This window comes from Punica granatum, chromosome 8 (genome assembly GCF_007655135.1).
Source record: "Punica granatum isolate Tunisia-2019 chromosome 8, ASM765513v2, whole genome shotgun sequence".
In the NCBI taxonomy this organism is placed as follows: domain Eukaryota; kingdom Viridiplantae; phylum Streptophyta; class Magnoliopsida; order Myrtales; family Lythraceae; genus Punica; species Punica granatum.
This window is the reverse complement of record NC_045134.1, coordinates 16,952,662-16,970,677: the sequence shown is the minus strand read 5'-3', so window position 1 is coordinate 16,970,677 and position 18,016 is coordinate 16,952,662. Positions and strand designations below refer to the sequence as shown.

Here is an 18,016-nt window from a genome sequence, read left to right as displayed (position 1 = left end):
TGATGTCAGAGAAATCTCCTCACCTGATACCTGACATTGGCCTTAAATAACATAGGTCCTTTTGTGTCTTTCCATTATGTTGTGTCTGAGGCATGCCAAATTGCAGAAGCTCCCCTTTACAATTTACTGCGGTTTAACTTCTGGTTCTTCTCCTACGAGAAACTCATGTTTCTTCTTCCCCCCACCCCCAACATCTATGTTCTTGGGCATCTTTTGCTTCTATGTGCTTTCTTATAGTAAGACAATTGCACTGCTCTTTGGCTGCATGCAGCTTTAGGTAAAATTGAGATTAAAAATCACACGTTTCCTTAATTTAATTTGGATGTGAATTCATTATCAACCTTTTGCACAAGGTTCTTGTTCAGCTACTTATAATAGCTTTAAGAGGTTCCTGTGCATAGAGCTGGCCATGATGCTATGCTATTTTTAAACATTGTCGTGCTGATCTTACTTGAATGAAAGTGGATATTAAGATGTATTGCTATGATGTTTCCATAAATTTTGTTTTTGAGCAATCCTTTTTTTATTTTTTATTAAGAATTGAAAGTAGTTAGATAGGGTTATGAGAATTTTTGGTGCTTTGCAGATACATTTTGTCAACGCGTGAAAGAGTGACATTGGATGTCAGAGTCAACAATGTTACTGTAAGCATACCTTGGACTAATACATCATTGGAGCACTCTGAAATGGTAATTACCTTTGATACATGGAAAAAAAAACCGTTAGCTCTGTTTCCTAGCAGAAGTCTTCCATTTCTTCATCCTCATTTGTATTTTCAGCGAGTTTTTTCTCTTTATTAACAGTGTGTCCAAAAGAAACTCCTAAAACAATGATTCACTTAACTGTTTATCATGGCTGCTGACTAGTTTTATTGCGATTCTACTTTGGCAGGTTCTGGGGCTTCGAGCACTGGTTTTTAGCTCAGACTCTGAGCAAGATGACTGGTCTGATGTGCCAGACGACATCCTAATGCCTGTTGCAGAGTGTAATTTTTCCAGTTTACAACATCATCTCTACGATCATTTTGAGGTCAAAATTGATGATGCTGAGGTGTGGTTTCTGTGTCTACTGCTTATCCGATATTTGTTGCTGAAAGGGATTACTTAGTTCTTTTATTGTGTCGGTGTAATTCAGTAAATGTTGATGCAGGTAAAAATTATTAGAAATTCTTATTCTAAACCGGTCACAGTATTGGAGAAGTTCTCTGCATCAGTTGGCGTGGCCTCATGCTTCATCCAAGATGAATCAATACCAAAACAGTTGGAGGTAGTTAAACATATTTATGAACCTGCCTGTCGAGACATAATTTGATATTGTCCCCTTCCTAGATTATTGTTTGACAACAATCATTACACGATATGTGTTAGTTGCCTTGATATGAAACTCAGTGATGCGAATTTGGAGTTGCGAAAGCACTGCTTCTCCAACTTGATTTGCAATACTGCAATATTGCAATAGTTGCTTTTTGTTTGTAATATTAATTAAAAGTTTTTAGTTTGAGATCATTTGCTTATATCTTTTCATTTCCTTGTAAATTTCAGGTTCGTATTAAAGCACCAATTGTATATGTGCACTTTTCACTGTCCATATTCATTGCTGCTATGGAATTGATTTTGTATCTTGATGACATGCATCAAAAGACTCAACCTGTGTCACTCAGAAGCCCTGATTCAGGTCATACCATATCAGATCATGTAAAAAGTTCAATATTTGGTTTTTCTCTTGCTGCAAATTTGGGAGCAGTGACCATTCATTTTGACCTTGAGAAAGATGAAGGCAATAGCACCTCATGCATGGTCTCCCTGAATGCAACAGATATCAGGTGTGTTTTGCTTATGCTCTTTTCTGTGCAATTGATTCTGTATATGCTCTCTTAATCTGCTTTCGGAATCATGACGGAAACATGTGGCTTCGTTTGTTTTCCGAATCATAATCTTACTCCACTCAACTCAGCTCTATTTTTCTCTCAATTCAACAACACAATCATTATCTTTTTATCTTTTTCTCTAATTTAATAATAAATTTTCTCACATACTTTTTTCTAATCATTTTTCTAATCAATTTTTTAATAATAAATTCCCCATCTACTTTCATATCTATATATACATATCAAATTTTTAATAATAAATATTCCATCTATTTTCACATCTACATATACATACATACATACATACATATATATATATATATTCTCACATGTCAATATATTTGTCAAAACTTGCAATCATTTCACAAAATCAAGTTGAATTGGATCATTATCCAACTCGAAAACCAAACACAAAGTACACTCTTATCTTTGAATTTGAGAATGCGTGCATGGTGTTTCCTTTTTCTCCTTTTTGGCTAACAAAAATTTTGCATCTTCATCATTAAAGCTTAGGTTACTTAAACTTCATACAGTTTAGAAATTTTTGTGATGAAACTTGTCCTATTCTCCAATGGCTCAAGAATTTCTACATATTAATTGGAGAATATGCCAGAGTTATAGCATAATCTCATAATGAGCATCTCTTAGGTATGCTGTTAGAAGTTGGGTATATTGATTGTTAGAAGTATTCCTTCTGTGCATATCTAGTAGCTACTATTTGGGAAAACACGTGGGTTCGGAACATGTGTGGGACATGTAATGTAAATATAACACATACATGTAATGTACTACAAAAGGAAGTAAAATGAAGCATTTGTCCATAGTTTAATCCAGATTACATTTAGCGCAGTCATAGCAGCTATTTGTTTGTTAAATTCCTCAGACAGATAAAAGGACCTTGCAAGGATTAATTCCCTAGATAGGTTGATGTAATTTATCTCTTGTAGTCACCTGCTCTAGCTCTAATGGAGAAGGCTTTGATACCAAACATCTCAATAAAAAACTCTAAGAAGCCTTCCTGTTTAGCAGTTCCTGTGTAACTGAATATTGTTATGAAAATACCACAAAAAAAAAGCCTGCGCTAATTAGATATACTAATAATGAACTAATATTCATTTTGTTCTTTACTTTTGGAGTTAAAAATCCTTTCTTGTTATCTTTTGTAATTTTATCTATACTTCCGTTAATTTCAAATCCATAAAAATTTGATAAGTAATAGATACACAAGATACGTGCCAAAACAGAATGAGATATAGAATACAATGCAAATATTAGCATCAAAAATAATAATTCCTAGTTTCTCTAAATATCCATATCTATGATATACGAGTAGCTTTAAGCTTCACCAAATTGAATTATTTTTAGTAATTTATTTATTCTATTTTTTTTTGTGGCAATGATCTGAATTGTTTATGGCTTGAGCTTTCCTAATTTGTAGCATGTCATTCTGTCAGATTTCATTCATGTTGTAACAGGATGAGTTGTACCATGCTATGCATTTCATTTTCTCATGTTAGACAAAAATTTTGTTAAGTAGTAATTACAAAAAAGATACAAATCTAGATCATGTTTGCCCATATCTTTTGAGAAAATAACTGTAAAGAAATTTGTTATTGACCTCATAAACCACACCCTTTGTCTTGCTACAGCAACATGAAAGGTTCGTAATATCATGTTGGAATCGTCATTTTTTAAGGAAATTTTTGGGGGCTTTGAGTGATGTATAGGTTTGCTTGATAGATTCTTGTAATCTCTTGTTGATACATGTGAGGTGTATAGGCCTAGAAGAGGATAGGAAAGTTGGAAGAACGGGGCATAGAAAATTCCTGATCGGAATGTGAGAACTCTCGGTACTGACACTGTCATAGTGCCATTGCATTGACCTCATTTCCTATATCCTCTATAGAAAGAATAGATTGCTTGTCTAATTTTGATGATGAAAAGTTTTTAGTTGACTACTGGGAAATGGCATTTTCTATTTTTGTAAGATGTGGGGTCAACATTTTCTTAGTGTGGTGTTGGAATACTGAACGATAAAACCAATGAAACGTAAAGAGCATCAAATTGTGTTTACAAGCTAAAAGAGCCAAATTGCATGAACCAGTGGGAATTAGAGTGGGCATGACCTTTTGTTGATGATATGCATCATATGTTATATTAACACTATTAAGAGAAGAACCTGACTTTGATGCAGTGAAGAAGAAGAACAATGTTTGGTACTAGCAACTTCTCTTGTACAAAATGTTGTTATTGAAGTTCTTAAGCGGCTGAAGGTTCAGCTACGGGACAGTAGATTTTCTGTATGACTAGATAGATTTGAATATGTAAGTACAGGTAGTGGAGCAAAATAGGTTTTAAGAGCTATCAGCTTTTGCCCTTAAAAAACTTTTATTTTCTGTTCTCTGTGTCCTGTTGGCCAAATATTTGTAGAAGTTTCTTTTGACCGTTGCTCAACATTTGTGCATTTTCATGTACTTTTACAGGTTTGAGTCTACAGAGCTTTTAAACTGCTGGATCTTCTCAAAGGCAGTGGAGATCACTAGTTGCTCTCTGAATGATGACCGAGACAGGTGTACTCTATGCTTGTTTGGCTCTGTTTCTGAAAATGTACCTCAACATGACATGAACAGCAGGGTCTACAACAAAATCAGTAAGAAGAATGACCAAAGAATATCAGCTAATGGATGTTTTCTTTTGCATTATGAAGCTTGTAGAAAAGAAGACTTTAGTCTGGAGAAATGCACGATAAGTTTGAGTGATGGTGAGCTTCACTGCTATCCTCATATAATTGGGTTGATGATAGGGTTTTCTGATAGAATAGCTGAGTATGCAAGACTTCATGTTCAGAAATCATCTGGTCACTCTTTAGATGAAAAAGCTCAGAGACAGGTGCCTGATTTGGAGAACAAAAAATTTGGCTTCTCAAACTTCTTGGAACCAGAATGTTCTAAGAGTGCGAGCATTCCGGCAAGTCAGTTTCCCTTCATCACTATTGACAATTCTGGTCAACTTAGAAGCCTTGAGGATTCTCTTCTTTATGGTCTCTCCGACTGGAGGAAGAAATTTTCTCCGTGTGGAAGATCTGGAGGTGTGAAGTTTACCAAAGATAATGTATCGAATGGATATCTATCCTCATCATTGGAGCCTGCTTCTTCAGGCAGTGGACAATTTATTGCTGAGTTTAATATGTGCGGAATCAGAGTACATTTCCATGATTCCTCATGCATCATTGGAACTATCACCGTACATACCATTAGTTCTAAAGTTTTTGTCTATGAAGAGTTTGTGGATATATTTTGTTCAACTGAAGGGTTGATGCTCAAATCATCTTGTTGGCGGCAGGGTCTCCTTGAGTTTTTGTGGGGCCCTGCATTACGGGATTTTTCTCCTATCTTAAATGTCCGTGTGCGGATCCCGACCACTCATAAAAATCCTCAACTAGAAGTAAGCATAGGAGTTCAACATGTGTGTTGCATTTTGCCCACTGAATATTTGGCTCTATTAATAGGTTACTTTTCACTGCCCGATTGGACCATTAATCCAAAGCAACAGCTTGATGAACGTAGCAGTTCACATACAGATGATGAGAGTCCAATGACCTTTAAAATAGAGATACTGGATTCTGATCTGATTATCCCCACTGAGGAAAAAGCCTTTCAATTTTTAGGGCTTGAGATTCCGCAGCTATATTGTGATATTATCCTTGACAATTCAAGTGTTGCAGTGGAGGACATCCCTTCCCATTTGGTCGATGGGTGTAAAATTGCAGAGAGAAGCCAGGCTTTTAATGTCTTTGGAAGACAATTGTATCTTTCCCTTCTCTTGCTCAAAGATGAAGATTGTCTTCCAAAATTTGATCGAGATGCTGTGAGTAGGAAATTGACCTTGATTGCACCACTCAGTGCTGATGTGTGGATTAGAGTTCCAAGGGAGAATGAGTCATCTTCTGACTGCTCTGTGACTCCTGTTTGCATCATGGCAAGGATTGATAATTGTGAACTCATTGCTGATGGTAAGAGGGCTGTATTTTCATAAATATGTGTGATCTTTTTACATTTTCACTGTATCTTTTCTCCTCTTCCATTAAATTCTAGACCAGAAGCTGACCTTTCATATCCAAACAACAAGTCACTTGCTAAAACAGCTATCAATTGCAATGCTTTTTGCGCGTCCTCCTTTTTGGCAGCAGTAACCCGTAACCATTTTTTTTCCCCTGCAATTGTTGACAGAGAGTTATCTCTTTGATGGACTTGATGGAGTGGTGAATGTCATCAATCAGTTTTCTGCAATTGAAGATAGATCTAAAGCTTTCACAGGGAATGCATTGCAGTTTCTTAAATCAAACAGCTGCCGAGAGAAGGATTTAACAGCTTCAGCTGATGTTTCAAGCTCTGGGTTGATGGAAATTTCATTATTCGTTAATTCGTCGAGGATAAAGTTGCATCACACTGCACAAGATTCAGCTGCTTGTGAACCAGTGGCTATGGCTGAGATGCAGTTGACATGTTCCATATCATTGAGACATGAGATGCCACAGCATTTGGAGATCAGTTTTTCTTCGTTTGTCATATATTCTTTGTCCAGTTCTGCCATCTTAGCAAGATGCTCTCCTGCTGGTTATGATTCATCAGTCCTGGGCATTACTTTATCGGTGTTAGAACAAGTTAGAAATGATATTTCCTTTTCTCTTCCATCTCTTGAACTTTGGTTTGAATATTTGGACTGGGTGAAGTTCCTTGATGCTCTGAGATCTCTTGTTGAAGAACAAGGCAGAACGGCTAATACAGGAGCATTATTGAACAGCAGTACCAGTTCGGTTCTACATACAGAATCAGCTGCTTCAGAAAGTAATGGCCTTGTGACTTCTTCAGATAGTAATTTTGTGGGCATGGTGAAGCGGGAGACCAGCTTTGTGACTGTGAGGACCGAGAATATGGGTTTGACCTGTCATTTCCCTTTTGCACTTAACAGAGACTCAATACAGGGTTCTGGGAATGGCACATTTCCACTGGCAGAAAATCAGCATCTTTCACACTGTAAATTTGCTTCAGTCACTATTAATACAAGGAGTGCTTGGCTGTCTCTGAATAGCAGAGGTTCAAAATTCAAATCTTGCATTGAGAATGTGAGTGCTAGTGTCGGGATATCTCCAGAGAAGTGTCTCAGATCTTCACCTTTCTTTCAGATAATTCAGGTTACTTTCGAGGCTGAAATTTGTAATAGAACAGATGAGCTTGTTGATATCTCAGCAGAGGTAGGATGCGATCGAATAGAATTCGGCCTCTCGCATCAAGTATTCTATTTCTGGCATGACATTGAGCTCAACATTCTGGAGGCAGGGCCTTCTCAGATTTCAATTGGTTGCATTGATTGCAACTTAAATATTAGAAAGGTGTCTCTGCTGGTAACTGATGGAAGGGTAAGTTAAAGTAGTTGGTTTTTGAAACTCATAATCTTTACTATCTCTTGTTATTTCCACTTAGATTGAGAGTCTTACTGGATTACGTTAGCCTGCCTACTACAGTTTTTCCTTGATAAGGATTGAAATATAAATCCTGTTTTAATCCAAAGAGACGTACTTTTTTATACAATACACCTGACCTCTCAAAACCACCCCAACCTTCACAACACTCACACCCCAGAGAAATGGCAGATCAGTTTCTGCATTGTGGAAGCATATTAATTGAGACTAGGACAACTTGCTCCATAATCTTTGTGAGGTGACCTCCATTTTATTTGATCTTATGAAGTAGAAGTCAAAAGCCTTAAGCTGCTTATCCTTAATATTTTATGATATTTTTTTGGTCTTTGGTAATGAAGTACTTACCATTGACTTGTCTATTCAAGTGACTTCACATTAGGTACTTCTGCACTAGTTCAACCCCTTACACTGTTTTTTCTTCTTCTGATCTGTGTTCTGTTTTGATCTGACTTGATGCAGTGGACCTGCAATGGACCCCTTCTTGAAGTTCTTGTAAGGAACTTCGTCTTGCAGGCCAAAGCGAGTGAAACAGTTGTGGAGAGCTCAATTTGGAGTGACATTCAAGTGAATTACAATAACATTCATAAGGTAAAACTTGACGCCAGATATGAACAGTATTAAGTATATCAAATCCAGTGAGCAAGTCTAAATTTGGTTTGCAGGTCATGTGGGAACCATTTATAGAGCCATGGAACTTCCAGATGAGGCTAACCAGGAAGAGGGAGATAAGTGTCCTTCTGAAGAGTTCCATCGTCACGGACATCCATCTTAAATCGATGGCACAGCTCAATCTGAACATCACAGAGTCATTTTTTGAGGTACATATGATAATTTATGGTCTCATTTCTTCATGTAAAGTGCTTCTTGAATGCTTGCCTACTCTAATAACTCTTTTCCTTTCAACTTTTATGTTCAGCATTGAAAGTAAGGCTTTCAATTACCATTATTTTATTTTCTACTTTATTTTTATACTAAAGATTGAGTTTTAGTAATTCTTTAGTGTCGTTATGGCCTAGATTTTTTTTTTGTCTGTTAACTCGTGATTTCTGTTTGGTTAGTGTGTTTGCAGGACAATTGAGATGATCAATGATGCATTGGGACTAGCAAGACCCGATGTTATTTCTAAAAGCTCAAGTTTCTTGAATCCACAATTGACTGAAACTATTTCGGCTGGAAGATATGCGCCCTATATTCTGCAGAACTTGACTTCTTTGCGTCTGGCATATCACACTTTTCTTGGACCAAGCAATTTGAATGATCTTGATACCGGAGAAATGAAAGACTGGCATTATGTGCAACCAGGTTCCTCAGTTCCAATTTACATCGATGAAACTCCAGAGGAGCAACTTCTTCGTTTTAGACCTGCTGCCTCTTCTGACAGGCTAAATGAAAATCAACTCAGTGGGGCTGCTCACCATTTTATTATGATCCAACTTGAAGGGACATCTACTCCTTCTGTACCAATGTCAATGGATCTTGTTGGACTTAGCTACTTTCAGGTCGATTTTTCGAAAACATCTAGTTTAGAACTCGGGACAGTTGGAAGTAGGCCTGCTGCTGGTCCTGAAGATGACCATAATGATAGAGCTAGTGATGGTTTTGTTATCCCTGTAGTGTTTGATGTTTCGGTGCAGCGCTTCAGTAAATTGATACAGCTGTACTCAACGGTCAGTTATGACTATCTCATATGATTCTGTAAAATCTAATCCTTTTTCCCATAGCTTTGTGCTTATTACTTCTAACTCTCAGGTCATTGTTGAGAATGAAACTTCTGTTCCATTGGAGTTGCGATTTGATATTCCACTGGGTGTATCTCCAAAGGTATGAATTTTTTTTATTTTTTATTTTGAAAAAGTGTTAGCCATTCTTTTATGAAAATCAGATTGGACTGGATGATCCAAGCAAGTCAACCGAGAATTGGTGCAATGACCTGTCTAGTTCTTGGTAGCATATGGATATGCCATGAAAAATAATTGCTGGACTGAACTGTCCGGTTTATCCACTAACCATGATGAGGCATTTACCTTTATGTATTCTCTGTGCTAACATTTTTATGAATGTAATGGTAAGGTTGTTGTACATGCTTAACTCTAGAGGAATCCATGTGCTCATCAGTTCATCTCAGTTGATTGGATGTCCACTACATTTCTAATAAATGTAGATCTAGATAGTCAGTTTTTCATTTTATCAAACATTCTGAACTTTAGAGCTAAATTTCTGCTCAGATTGTGGATCCAATCCTTCCTGGTGAGAAGTATCCGCTTCCCTTACACTTAGCTCAACCTGGCCGAGTCAGGTGGCGTCCCCAAGGGAACTCTTATGTTTGGAGTGAAACTCAAATCCTCCGGAATATTCTGTCACAGGATAGCAGGATTGGATTCCTTCGATCTTTTGTTTGCTATCCTTCTCATCCAAGTAGCAACCCATTCCGTTGTTGCTTATCGGTTAGAAAGATTTGTTTGCATTCAGTGGAGAAGCCAAAAAAAGGTACTTCCCTTCATGCTAGGAGTACCCCGAAGCGATCTGGTGAACGAGATGGGTTATTACTTGGTTCAGACAAATCAAAAAATCAGTTTGTTTATCAGTTGACCTTGATTACTCCTTTGGTAGTTCACAACTATCTCCCAGAAGTGGTTTCATTGACCATTGAAAGCGGGGGGGTTAAACATGCTTCGTTGCTGTCAGAGGTTTGCAATCCTTATCCTTAAATAATGTGGTTCTTAGTAAGCTTCATATCTATCTTTATCTTCTGTCAACTTCTCGGTACTGATGAAGCGATTATTGCTGATTCAGGTAGCTACTTCCTTTTATCACATTGATCCATCGCATGAACTGGGCCTTAATTTCCATCTGCAAGGATACAAAACGTCTGTCTCTAGGTTCCCTGATGCGGAAGCATTCGTTACATTAGCTAAGTTTACTGGCACCAAGTTTATTCTTTCAGAGACTCTGAGTTTTGAGGCTGATGTTGGTAAAGGTAATTATGTGGAGGATATTCAACTAGTACTTTTTATATTACATATGAATAGTGTTCGGTGAATTTAAATTTGCCCCTTGAATTTTCACAGTAGCTCTAAGATGCATCTTGTGTTTGGTCTCAAAATGAACTTGATCTTTGCACAACCATTTCAAATATTTTAGCTTGAGTTACATGCTGCTTATGTAATTTTCTGTATAAGGTTAAGCGGGAAATTCACCCATGTGCTAAAAAATAGTAGCATTAATTGTATAAGGTCGAGGTGATTTCAAAGCTTTATTTGAGGTTGGTGATTTCTAAAGCTTCAATGTATACCAATCCATATATTTCCAGCATATATATGCATGAGTTCGTAGTTTCCCAAATACACTAAGCAGCATATGACCAAAATCAATTAATTGTGTGTGTGTTCTGAGCCAATTGAGATGGTTTCACAAAGCTCTAGGGGCATTTGGGACAATGATATTATTTATTGGCATTTTGGGATTGTCCGTAAAATACAAGGGGTAAATTGAGAGTATTTCATTGCTTTATGTACTTATTTGATTGTTTGTCTAAGCCTTACATCAGTATTTTCATGCAACCTCAGGTCCAATAAATGCTACTCTAGAGAAGAAGTTGGATGCTTTTTCCGGGGCTCGGGAGCTCTTCGTATATGTTCCATTTCTGTTATATAATTGCTTGGGTTTTCCACTCTGCCTTGCTGACTCTGCCAGTGAAGTGGCAAGTGGAACAGTGTGCACTATTCCGTCATGTTACGATTTGGTTGAGGAAGAACCTATTCAAATGAAAATGGATGGCCTTGGTCTTTTGTCTTCCAGTGAAGATTATAAGAATGGGTCTCCTAATAGTGCGGTGATCTCAACTAGGAGATTCGTGAATATGCCTACAGGTGGGATGGCCTCTGTAGTGAATCTACGCAAGAAGAATTACGTGGAAAACCCAGGAGAGTGGATTGGTAATTCAACCAATAGAACTTGTCCGACTAATATATCAGATTTAAGGAACTCATGTGTTGTAGATAATGAGGGTGCAAAGGTTAGGGCGTTCGCTTATGTGCCTAAACTAAGTTCTTATTCAAGCGATAACATGGTAAGAGTTAGGAGAAGCTTTTTAGAATCTGTTGGAGGAAAGCAGTTGGGCTTTTCGTGGTCGGATCCATTTCCATTAGATCCTGCAAGTGGTTCGACTACTGTTCTTGTCCCTCAGCGGATCCAAAATGCTGCTTATGTGGTATCTGTGAATTCTACTGCACTTTCAGAACCATTCGCTGGCCGTACCAGGGCAATATCTTTCCAGCCCAGGTCATTCTCTTTTCTTCCTTTTGGTTTCTTTCTGGTTGTACATGTTGGACTTATTATATGGCTAACATGGGTCCTACACGCACACTTTAGAAGCCTATGGATCCAGGTAAAGTTGTGCGTCTTCGAGAAGCCCATGTGGTTAACTGGCAGCTTGTTAAACTAGAGTGCAGCGGTCGAACTAACTTTCACTACAATTCTTTAACCATTCATCTATTCCTTCTTGTTTCTGAAGAGTTGTTTTTGTTTGTTTAACCATATTGTTTGTAATGATGGATCTCTATGATTTTACAGATATGTCATTAGCAATGCTTGCAGCAAGGAATTATGTTACAAGCAGAAGGGAACTGATTCTGTTTTCCATTTGGGTGTCGGGCAGCACTCCCATCTTCATTGGACAGACACAACTAGGTATCTTCATAACTGTTGTGCGTGGAGTAATTTTTATTGATGGATAGTTTATTTTGGATAAACAAGTGATGTGACGTCACTTCACTAACTGCAACTTTACAAATCTTCGAATATTTGAAATCTATATTATATGTGTATGTAGACTTAAGTTTCAAACAATGCAGCTAATAAATGCAATAATTACTCTAAAAATGATTATTATAATAAATATATTTATATGACGAATTAATATGAAGTTCGATCTTAGTATTTTCATTGGAAAATAATCTTTCAATGATATTAAATGAACATTCAGTGTGTCAATTAACTTAAAGATTTATATTATAAGTTATTCACATATATTATCAATTTTGCAAATCTGGGCTAAAAGATGAAGTAGAATATATGGATATACATCCTTGAAATCTTTTATCAGTACTTCCTGAAATATCAGTGAGGTAATTATGAAGCAACAATAATTCATCCGAAAATTTAAAAAGTAAAATGAAAAGCTTTGATAGTAAGATCAATGCTTTGTTCTATTTTTGTTATATTATGTTATTATTAATGAAGTTAATTGTGCTCTGGGAGGAAGAAAAACTAGAAGTGACAGTCAACATTGTCTCAATGTGATTGGAAGAACGTGACAAAAAGATAAGCAAGAAAACTTTGACAGAATATGAGTGCTATTAAAACTTTTGGCGAACCTCACTCTTATGCTTTGAAATATAAGCAACAATGTACTTACACTACACATTTGAGTGGCCACATTTTATCAGTCATTTTAATGGCTTCCCCATATTATTTTGTGAATTGCATTTAGAGAATTGTTTACTAAATTTTTTTTAGTAAGATATCTATCAAAAACTTATTCTCAAAAAAAATTGAATGGGTTTGTTATACAATGAAATAAGTTTGTCCTCCATTGCATATAAAGATCTACAAAAGGAATTGGTAATAATTTTTAAAATTATTACATTTTGCTATTGTTTGGAATGGAGCTGAACTATGCTTTTCAAGAATGGAAAAATCTGTAGCTGTAGATTTGGAAAATACAAAAGTACGAAAGAATCAAAGAAAGCTTAAACAAGGAATCTTTTAAGATATGAGTAGTTTGAAATCTTATCTAATGGTCCTTACAATAATTTCGCCATGAAGAAATAACCCCGTGCTTATAATCCCATAATCGGTCGCCGATACTATTAGCGCTTCTTTATGCCACGTCGTGAGATAATATACCACTGAAAAATTTGTCAATTTTAACATATTTGTATTATTTTATGTTTTTAAATTGAATTTGCAAATATTAAAAATAAACCTTAAGGATCCTGTCCAAGACTCGTGTAAGATGCTAGTATATATATGAAGACGAATCTGTGCAACAGCAGCAGCACAGATCCTGTCCAAGACTCATGTAAGATGCTACTATATATATGAAGACGAATCTGTGCAACAGCAGCAACAGAGGATAGGACGCTAGTTATGAGTAAAATTTGCTGATTTTTACGTCATTGAGCATAATAATAAGTGGGAGAGAGGTTCTTGAGACTCGAGAAATGTTGACTGCACTTTTGATTTGGAAATAAGTAAGCATTGCTGCAACATGTGGGCAACCATCTAGTTCCAATCAATATTGTTGTTGTTTTGCAGTTACTATGCTCCACGGTGTTTCTTCCTCCTGCCATCCCTTTGGCATGACATTTCCAGTCCCTTTCAATTTATTGCAGGGATTTACTGGTTTCCATCCATTACAATGAACCAGGATGCGAGTGGTCGGGTAGTTTCTTGCCGGATATTCTAGCTGATACTCAGGTGAAGATGCGGAACTATATTTCTGGAGAACTAAACATGATTCGTGTAGAAGTGCAGAATGCCGACGTTTCCATCAGGGAAGAAAAGATTGTTGCGAGCATTCATGGAAATTCTGGAACAAACTTGATTTTGCTTTCTGATGACGATTCAGGCTACATGCCTTACAGAATCGAAAATTTCTCAAAGGAGGTCAGGGGCCTGAATTACTTGTGTTTCAAAGCCAGTGTGTCCGTCTGTCTCTTTTTTTTTTTTTTCTTTTTTTGGAATAACTCGCATTGTTGTAGCTATACAGTTTATTCATTTTTTTAACACTATGAATGCCATCTACAGAGGTTACGCATTTATCAACTAAGGTGTGAAAATTTTGAAACTATCGTGCATTCGTATCAGTGTCATCCTTATGCATGGGATGAACCTTGTTACCCACACCGCCTTGTTCTTGAGGTAAAATTTTCTGCTGTTATTTTTTGTTACTTTTCCTACGGAGTAGTTCCTTTTTTTCCTCCTTAAGGACAATCAATTATTAACCGTTACACATAAAATGAAGGTGCCTGGAGAGCGAGTTTTAGGATCATATGCTCTTGATGATGTAAAGCAGACCATGAAAGTGCATTTGCCTGCTACCACTGAGGTATCTTCTTCTGTTTTAATAAGTGCCAAAGGCCATGATTGAGTCATGGAGTGGACCAGTATAAATTACAATTGAAATGGAAGTGTTCAGAGAAAATTTTAGGTTCATGCAATGGCACTTGTTCACTGACCTGGACTTTTTTTAAGTTTCCGTGAGGATGATAAAATTGTCTACTCACAAAATGTCGTAATATGAATTAGGCTTAGTGGACAAAAGTTTATTTACCGTGATTTCAAGCCGGTGATTTGCATAAGATGACCACCAGTCTATTACCTGTGCTTGCTAAAATGCCATTAAGTTGGACTTAATTGGATCCTATTCCATATGTTTGACTTTTCTTTCTTTATTCCCCGAAAATGGCTGCATGCAATTTTAATCAGATAAAATTTTCTTGTAGCATCTCAAAACTTTTATCTGTGGATGGGATTTCCGGGAGACTTCAAATTATATAAAAGAGTATAACCAATGTGCCATCCTTTTTCTGGATCATGATGCACTGAAGATATAAAATAAAGTTTTAGCATTAATAAAAATTGCAGAAAAATGCAAAGTTGAGCAAACCCTACGGGTAGTCTGTGTGCATCTCATATGGTCTTTTTATCTTTATATTACATTCTTTGACGACCATGAGAAATATAAATATGGGGTTTATAGGCTGGTGACTGATCGGCATGTTTCTTTCCTCAGAAGCCAGAAAGAACTTTGCTTATATCTGCACATGCTGAAGGAGCGACGAAGGTGTGTTTCTGATTATTATTGATACCAAAATTACTCATCCTTAATTTTCTCACCTTTCTTTATTTTCTCCCCTTTCTACAGGTGCTTAGCATTATAGATTCAAGTTATCATGTTTTCAGAGACTTGAAGAGCTTGAGTAACAATGTAACTGGTGAGAAGAAGAAACCTGAGGAGAAACGGGACACTTCTGATTACAACGAGAAAGTTTCAATCACTATCCCTTATATTGGTGTATCTCTTATCAACTCTAATTCACAGGTGCACAATGGAGGACTTACCTTTGATCTGTCATATATATCCCCTTTTTTCTGCTCCGTCTTTCTTTTCCCTTATTATAGTTTTTCCTTCTGCAGGAATTGCTTTTTGTCTGCATAAAGGGCATGACCGTTGATCTGCTTCAGAGCATGGATCAACAGAAGCTTTCATTTCAGGTCTCCTCATTGCAAATTGACAACCAACTACATACCACGCAATACCCAGTCATCTTGTCATTTGATCATGATTCCAGAAGTAAGTCCTATGGTCTCAAAGATGGTGGTCAGAACAAGTGTGAGGACTTGCAAATTCATTCTCACAGCTCTTGTGAATCTGTCATCTGCCTAGCTGTGTCAAAGTGGAGGAAGAAAGACGTGCCAGTGATCTCATTTGAATACATAATCTTCAGGTAAGAGCTGCTAGCTTCCTTTTGCACTGTGAGAGTTTTAGCAATAGAGTACCAGGCCTTCATCTGCTGACCTGCCTTTGACATTTTTCTAGATTCCTGTAGATTGGTAAATCTTGCATCTGCTGACATACGGCTTTGATATTTTTGTAGAGCTTCATTTCAGACATCTGTAGACTGATTATTTCCAACTTATTCACTTTTAAAATAATGGCGAGTAGCAGATATAAAATTTGATAACCTGCGACTCTGTACCATATGTGTAATGTTCGTGGTTGTTTATGAGTCAGCTAGATGGATACCTATGCAAATTTTTACATATGAATACCTACAATAATTTTTTATTTTCAAATCCTCTTGACATAATTAGGTGGAAACAAGTAACTCAAATTCATTTGTAAAAATCGATAATGTCAAAACAGAACAGATAAAATTTAGGAAGATTCTTTTTAGGGAGTGCCTGTGATACAGTGCCTCCTTAAAAGTGCACTTTTACGGAGGCTCCAAAAAGGATAAGTTTCTTGCTAAATACCAAGAAAACTTGTTATTTGACAATAGTTTTGTTGTATTTAAATAAATAATTTTTTTTAATAAAATAACAAGTTTCTTATTATTTAGTAGGTATCTTATTGTTGGAAAAAAATAAGTTTCTTGCTACTAGTTTCTTGCTATCTAGCAAGTTTCTTATTATTTATTGACATCATTCGACAACTTGTGACATGGCACTATCTGATTGGGTTCCGTAAAATGCTCCTTTTAAGGAGCATCCGAAAAGTTAATCCCTTCTTTTTATTGTCAGTATAGTGAAGCTCTTCTCATAGGAGACTGATCGGCTGAATATCGCTCAACTTTACATAGATAATATATCTAGGTATTTGGATATGGCAGGGTGGCAGAATTTCACCTTGAGCTTGAACAAGAAGTGGTGTTGAGTGTGGCTGACTTGTTGAGAACCATCTACTTGAGACTGCAAAGTGGAGTGCTCCCAATTTCAGATACAGAGCCACCAGTTTTATATGATATCAGCCTTTTGGAAGATCCACACCCACTCGTTCCCAATTTAAACACTTCAATACCGAGTATAAAGTCAGGAAATCGTTCATTGCTGCCCTCTGTAATACCCATTGGAGCACCCTGGCAACAAATATACCATTTGGCGAGGAGGCAAAAGAAGATTTATGTTGAATTGTTTGATTTGGCTTCTGTAAGGTTCACCTTAAGGTAGAGATTCAATTCTGTCTTTTCCTTTTGCTACATTCACTTTCTTCGAAGTTTTAGCTCTTAACCTTAACTTCATTGTTGATGCATGTTCAGCTTTTCTAGTGCTCCATGGATGCTTAGATTTGGGATCCCTACATCAGGAGACTCTCTTATGCAAGTAAGTGCCCAAAAAAAAAAGAATTTGATGGGGTGCATGGAGATTCATTTTTATTTGTAAGCTCAGAAAGAAATCATAACATCTTCCTATACTAGGACTCTTGCTAATGTTTATGATGCACATATGCATGAATGCTTCTCAAATATACACGCATCTATTGAATGTATGGAAATAACCATATTTTATGCTCTCATTTTTGGAATATTTTTAGCATGCAAATCTTGTGCTACTGCTTTCATTGTCATAATTCATTACTCAATATATTGACTTTGTGAAATTGTTCCTTTTTTTCTTTATCCAGAAAAAATGAGCATATATGATTGCTGGTATTCTTTAATTCAGAAGTCATATTGATATTATTCAATAATTAATGTCTTGTTCTCTGAATGTACTTGTTAAATAAGTTGTACGAACAGTTAAATGGTGCATTTTTTGGTTAATTGCTCTTCAAATCACAGTTATCAGGACCAGGCTGCACATAGAAGCAGTCAAGCCAAGGATTTGATTTGTTGATGGGCTTTATATAACAATACTAAGAATTATATTAAAGATACATAAGATCATCCACTTCAGGATGAGTTATTAAAATCCTGCCAGTTCCTTTTGGTCATTGACCAATCGACATATTCTATCCAACTCACTGATTCTGTGCATTTCGCTTTGTTTACATGAAGCAGACCAGTTACATGTGTTTCTATGGTTACTTAAGTAACTATTAATTGTTCCATGGGAAGACAAACAAATGAAAAGAATTGAAGGTGCATGGTGCTAGATTTGCA

General features: G+C 36.6%; 1 protein-coding gene across 5 annotated transcripts in view; it reads left to right on the top strand.

Annotated features, from left to right (window-relative positions):
• Window positions 1-18,016, top strand: part of LOC116188354 — a 35,151-nt gene that overhangs the window by 14,013 nt on the left and 3,122 nt on the right. For all 5 annotated transcript variants that reach the window (XM_031517647.1, XM_031517648.1, XM_031517650.1 and 2 more), the window contains 22 exons: window positions 587-689; window positions 892-1,050; window positions 1,150-1,266; window positions 1,542-1,822; window positions 4,351-5,879; window positions 6,097-7,286; window positions 7,809-7,937; window positions 8,012-8,167; window positions 8,408-9,016; window positions 9,099-9,170; window positions 9,575-10,036; window positions 10,143-10,326; window positions 10,916-11,630; window positions 11,922-12,038; window positions 13,745-14,018; window positions 14,160-14,273; window positions 14,377-14,460; window positions 15,148-15,198; window positions 15,280-15,456; window positions 15,552-15,862; window positions 16,748-17,080; window positions 17,174-17,237. In XM_031517647.1, coding sequence (XP_031373507.1) covers window positions 587-689; window positions 892-1,050; window positions 1,150-1,266; window positions 1,542-1,822; window positions 4,351-5,879; window positions 6,097-7,286; window positions 7,809-7,937; window positions 8,012-8,167; window positions 8,408-9,016; window positions 9,099-9,170; window positions 9,575-10,036; window positions 10,143-10,326; window positions 10,916-11,630; window positions 11,922-12,038; window positions 13,745-14,018; window positions 14,160-14,273; window positions 14,377-14,460; window positions 15,148-15,198; window positions 15,280-15,456; window positions 15,552-15,862; window positions 16,748-17,080; window positions 17,174-17,237 — 7,231 coding nt within the window. The remainder of the gene's footprint in view (window positions 1-586; window positions 690-891; window positions 1,051-1,149; window positions 1,267-1,541; window positions 1,823-4,350; window positions 5,880-6,096; window positions 7,287-7,808; window positions 7,938-8,011; window positions 8,168-8,407; window positions 9,017-9,098; window positions 9,171-9,574; window positions 10,037-10,142; window positions 10,327-10,915; window positions 11,631-11,921; window positions 12,039-13,744; window positions 14,019-14,159; window positions 14,274-14,376; window positions 14,461-15,147; window positions 15,199-15,279; window positions 15,457-15,551; window positions 15,863-16,747; window positions 17,081-17,173; window positions 17,238-18,016) is intronic.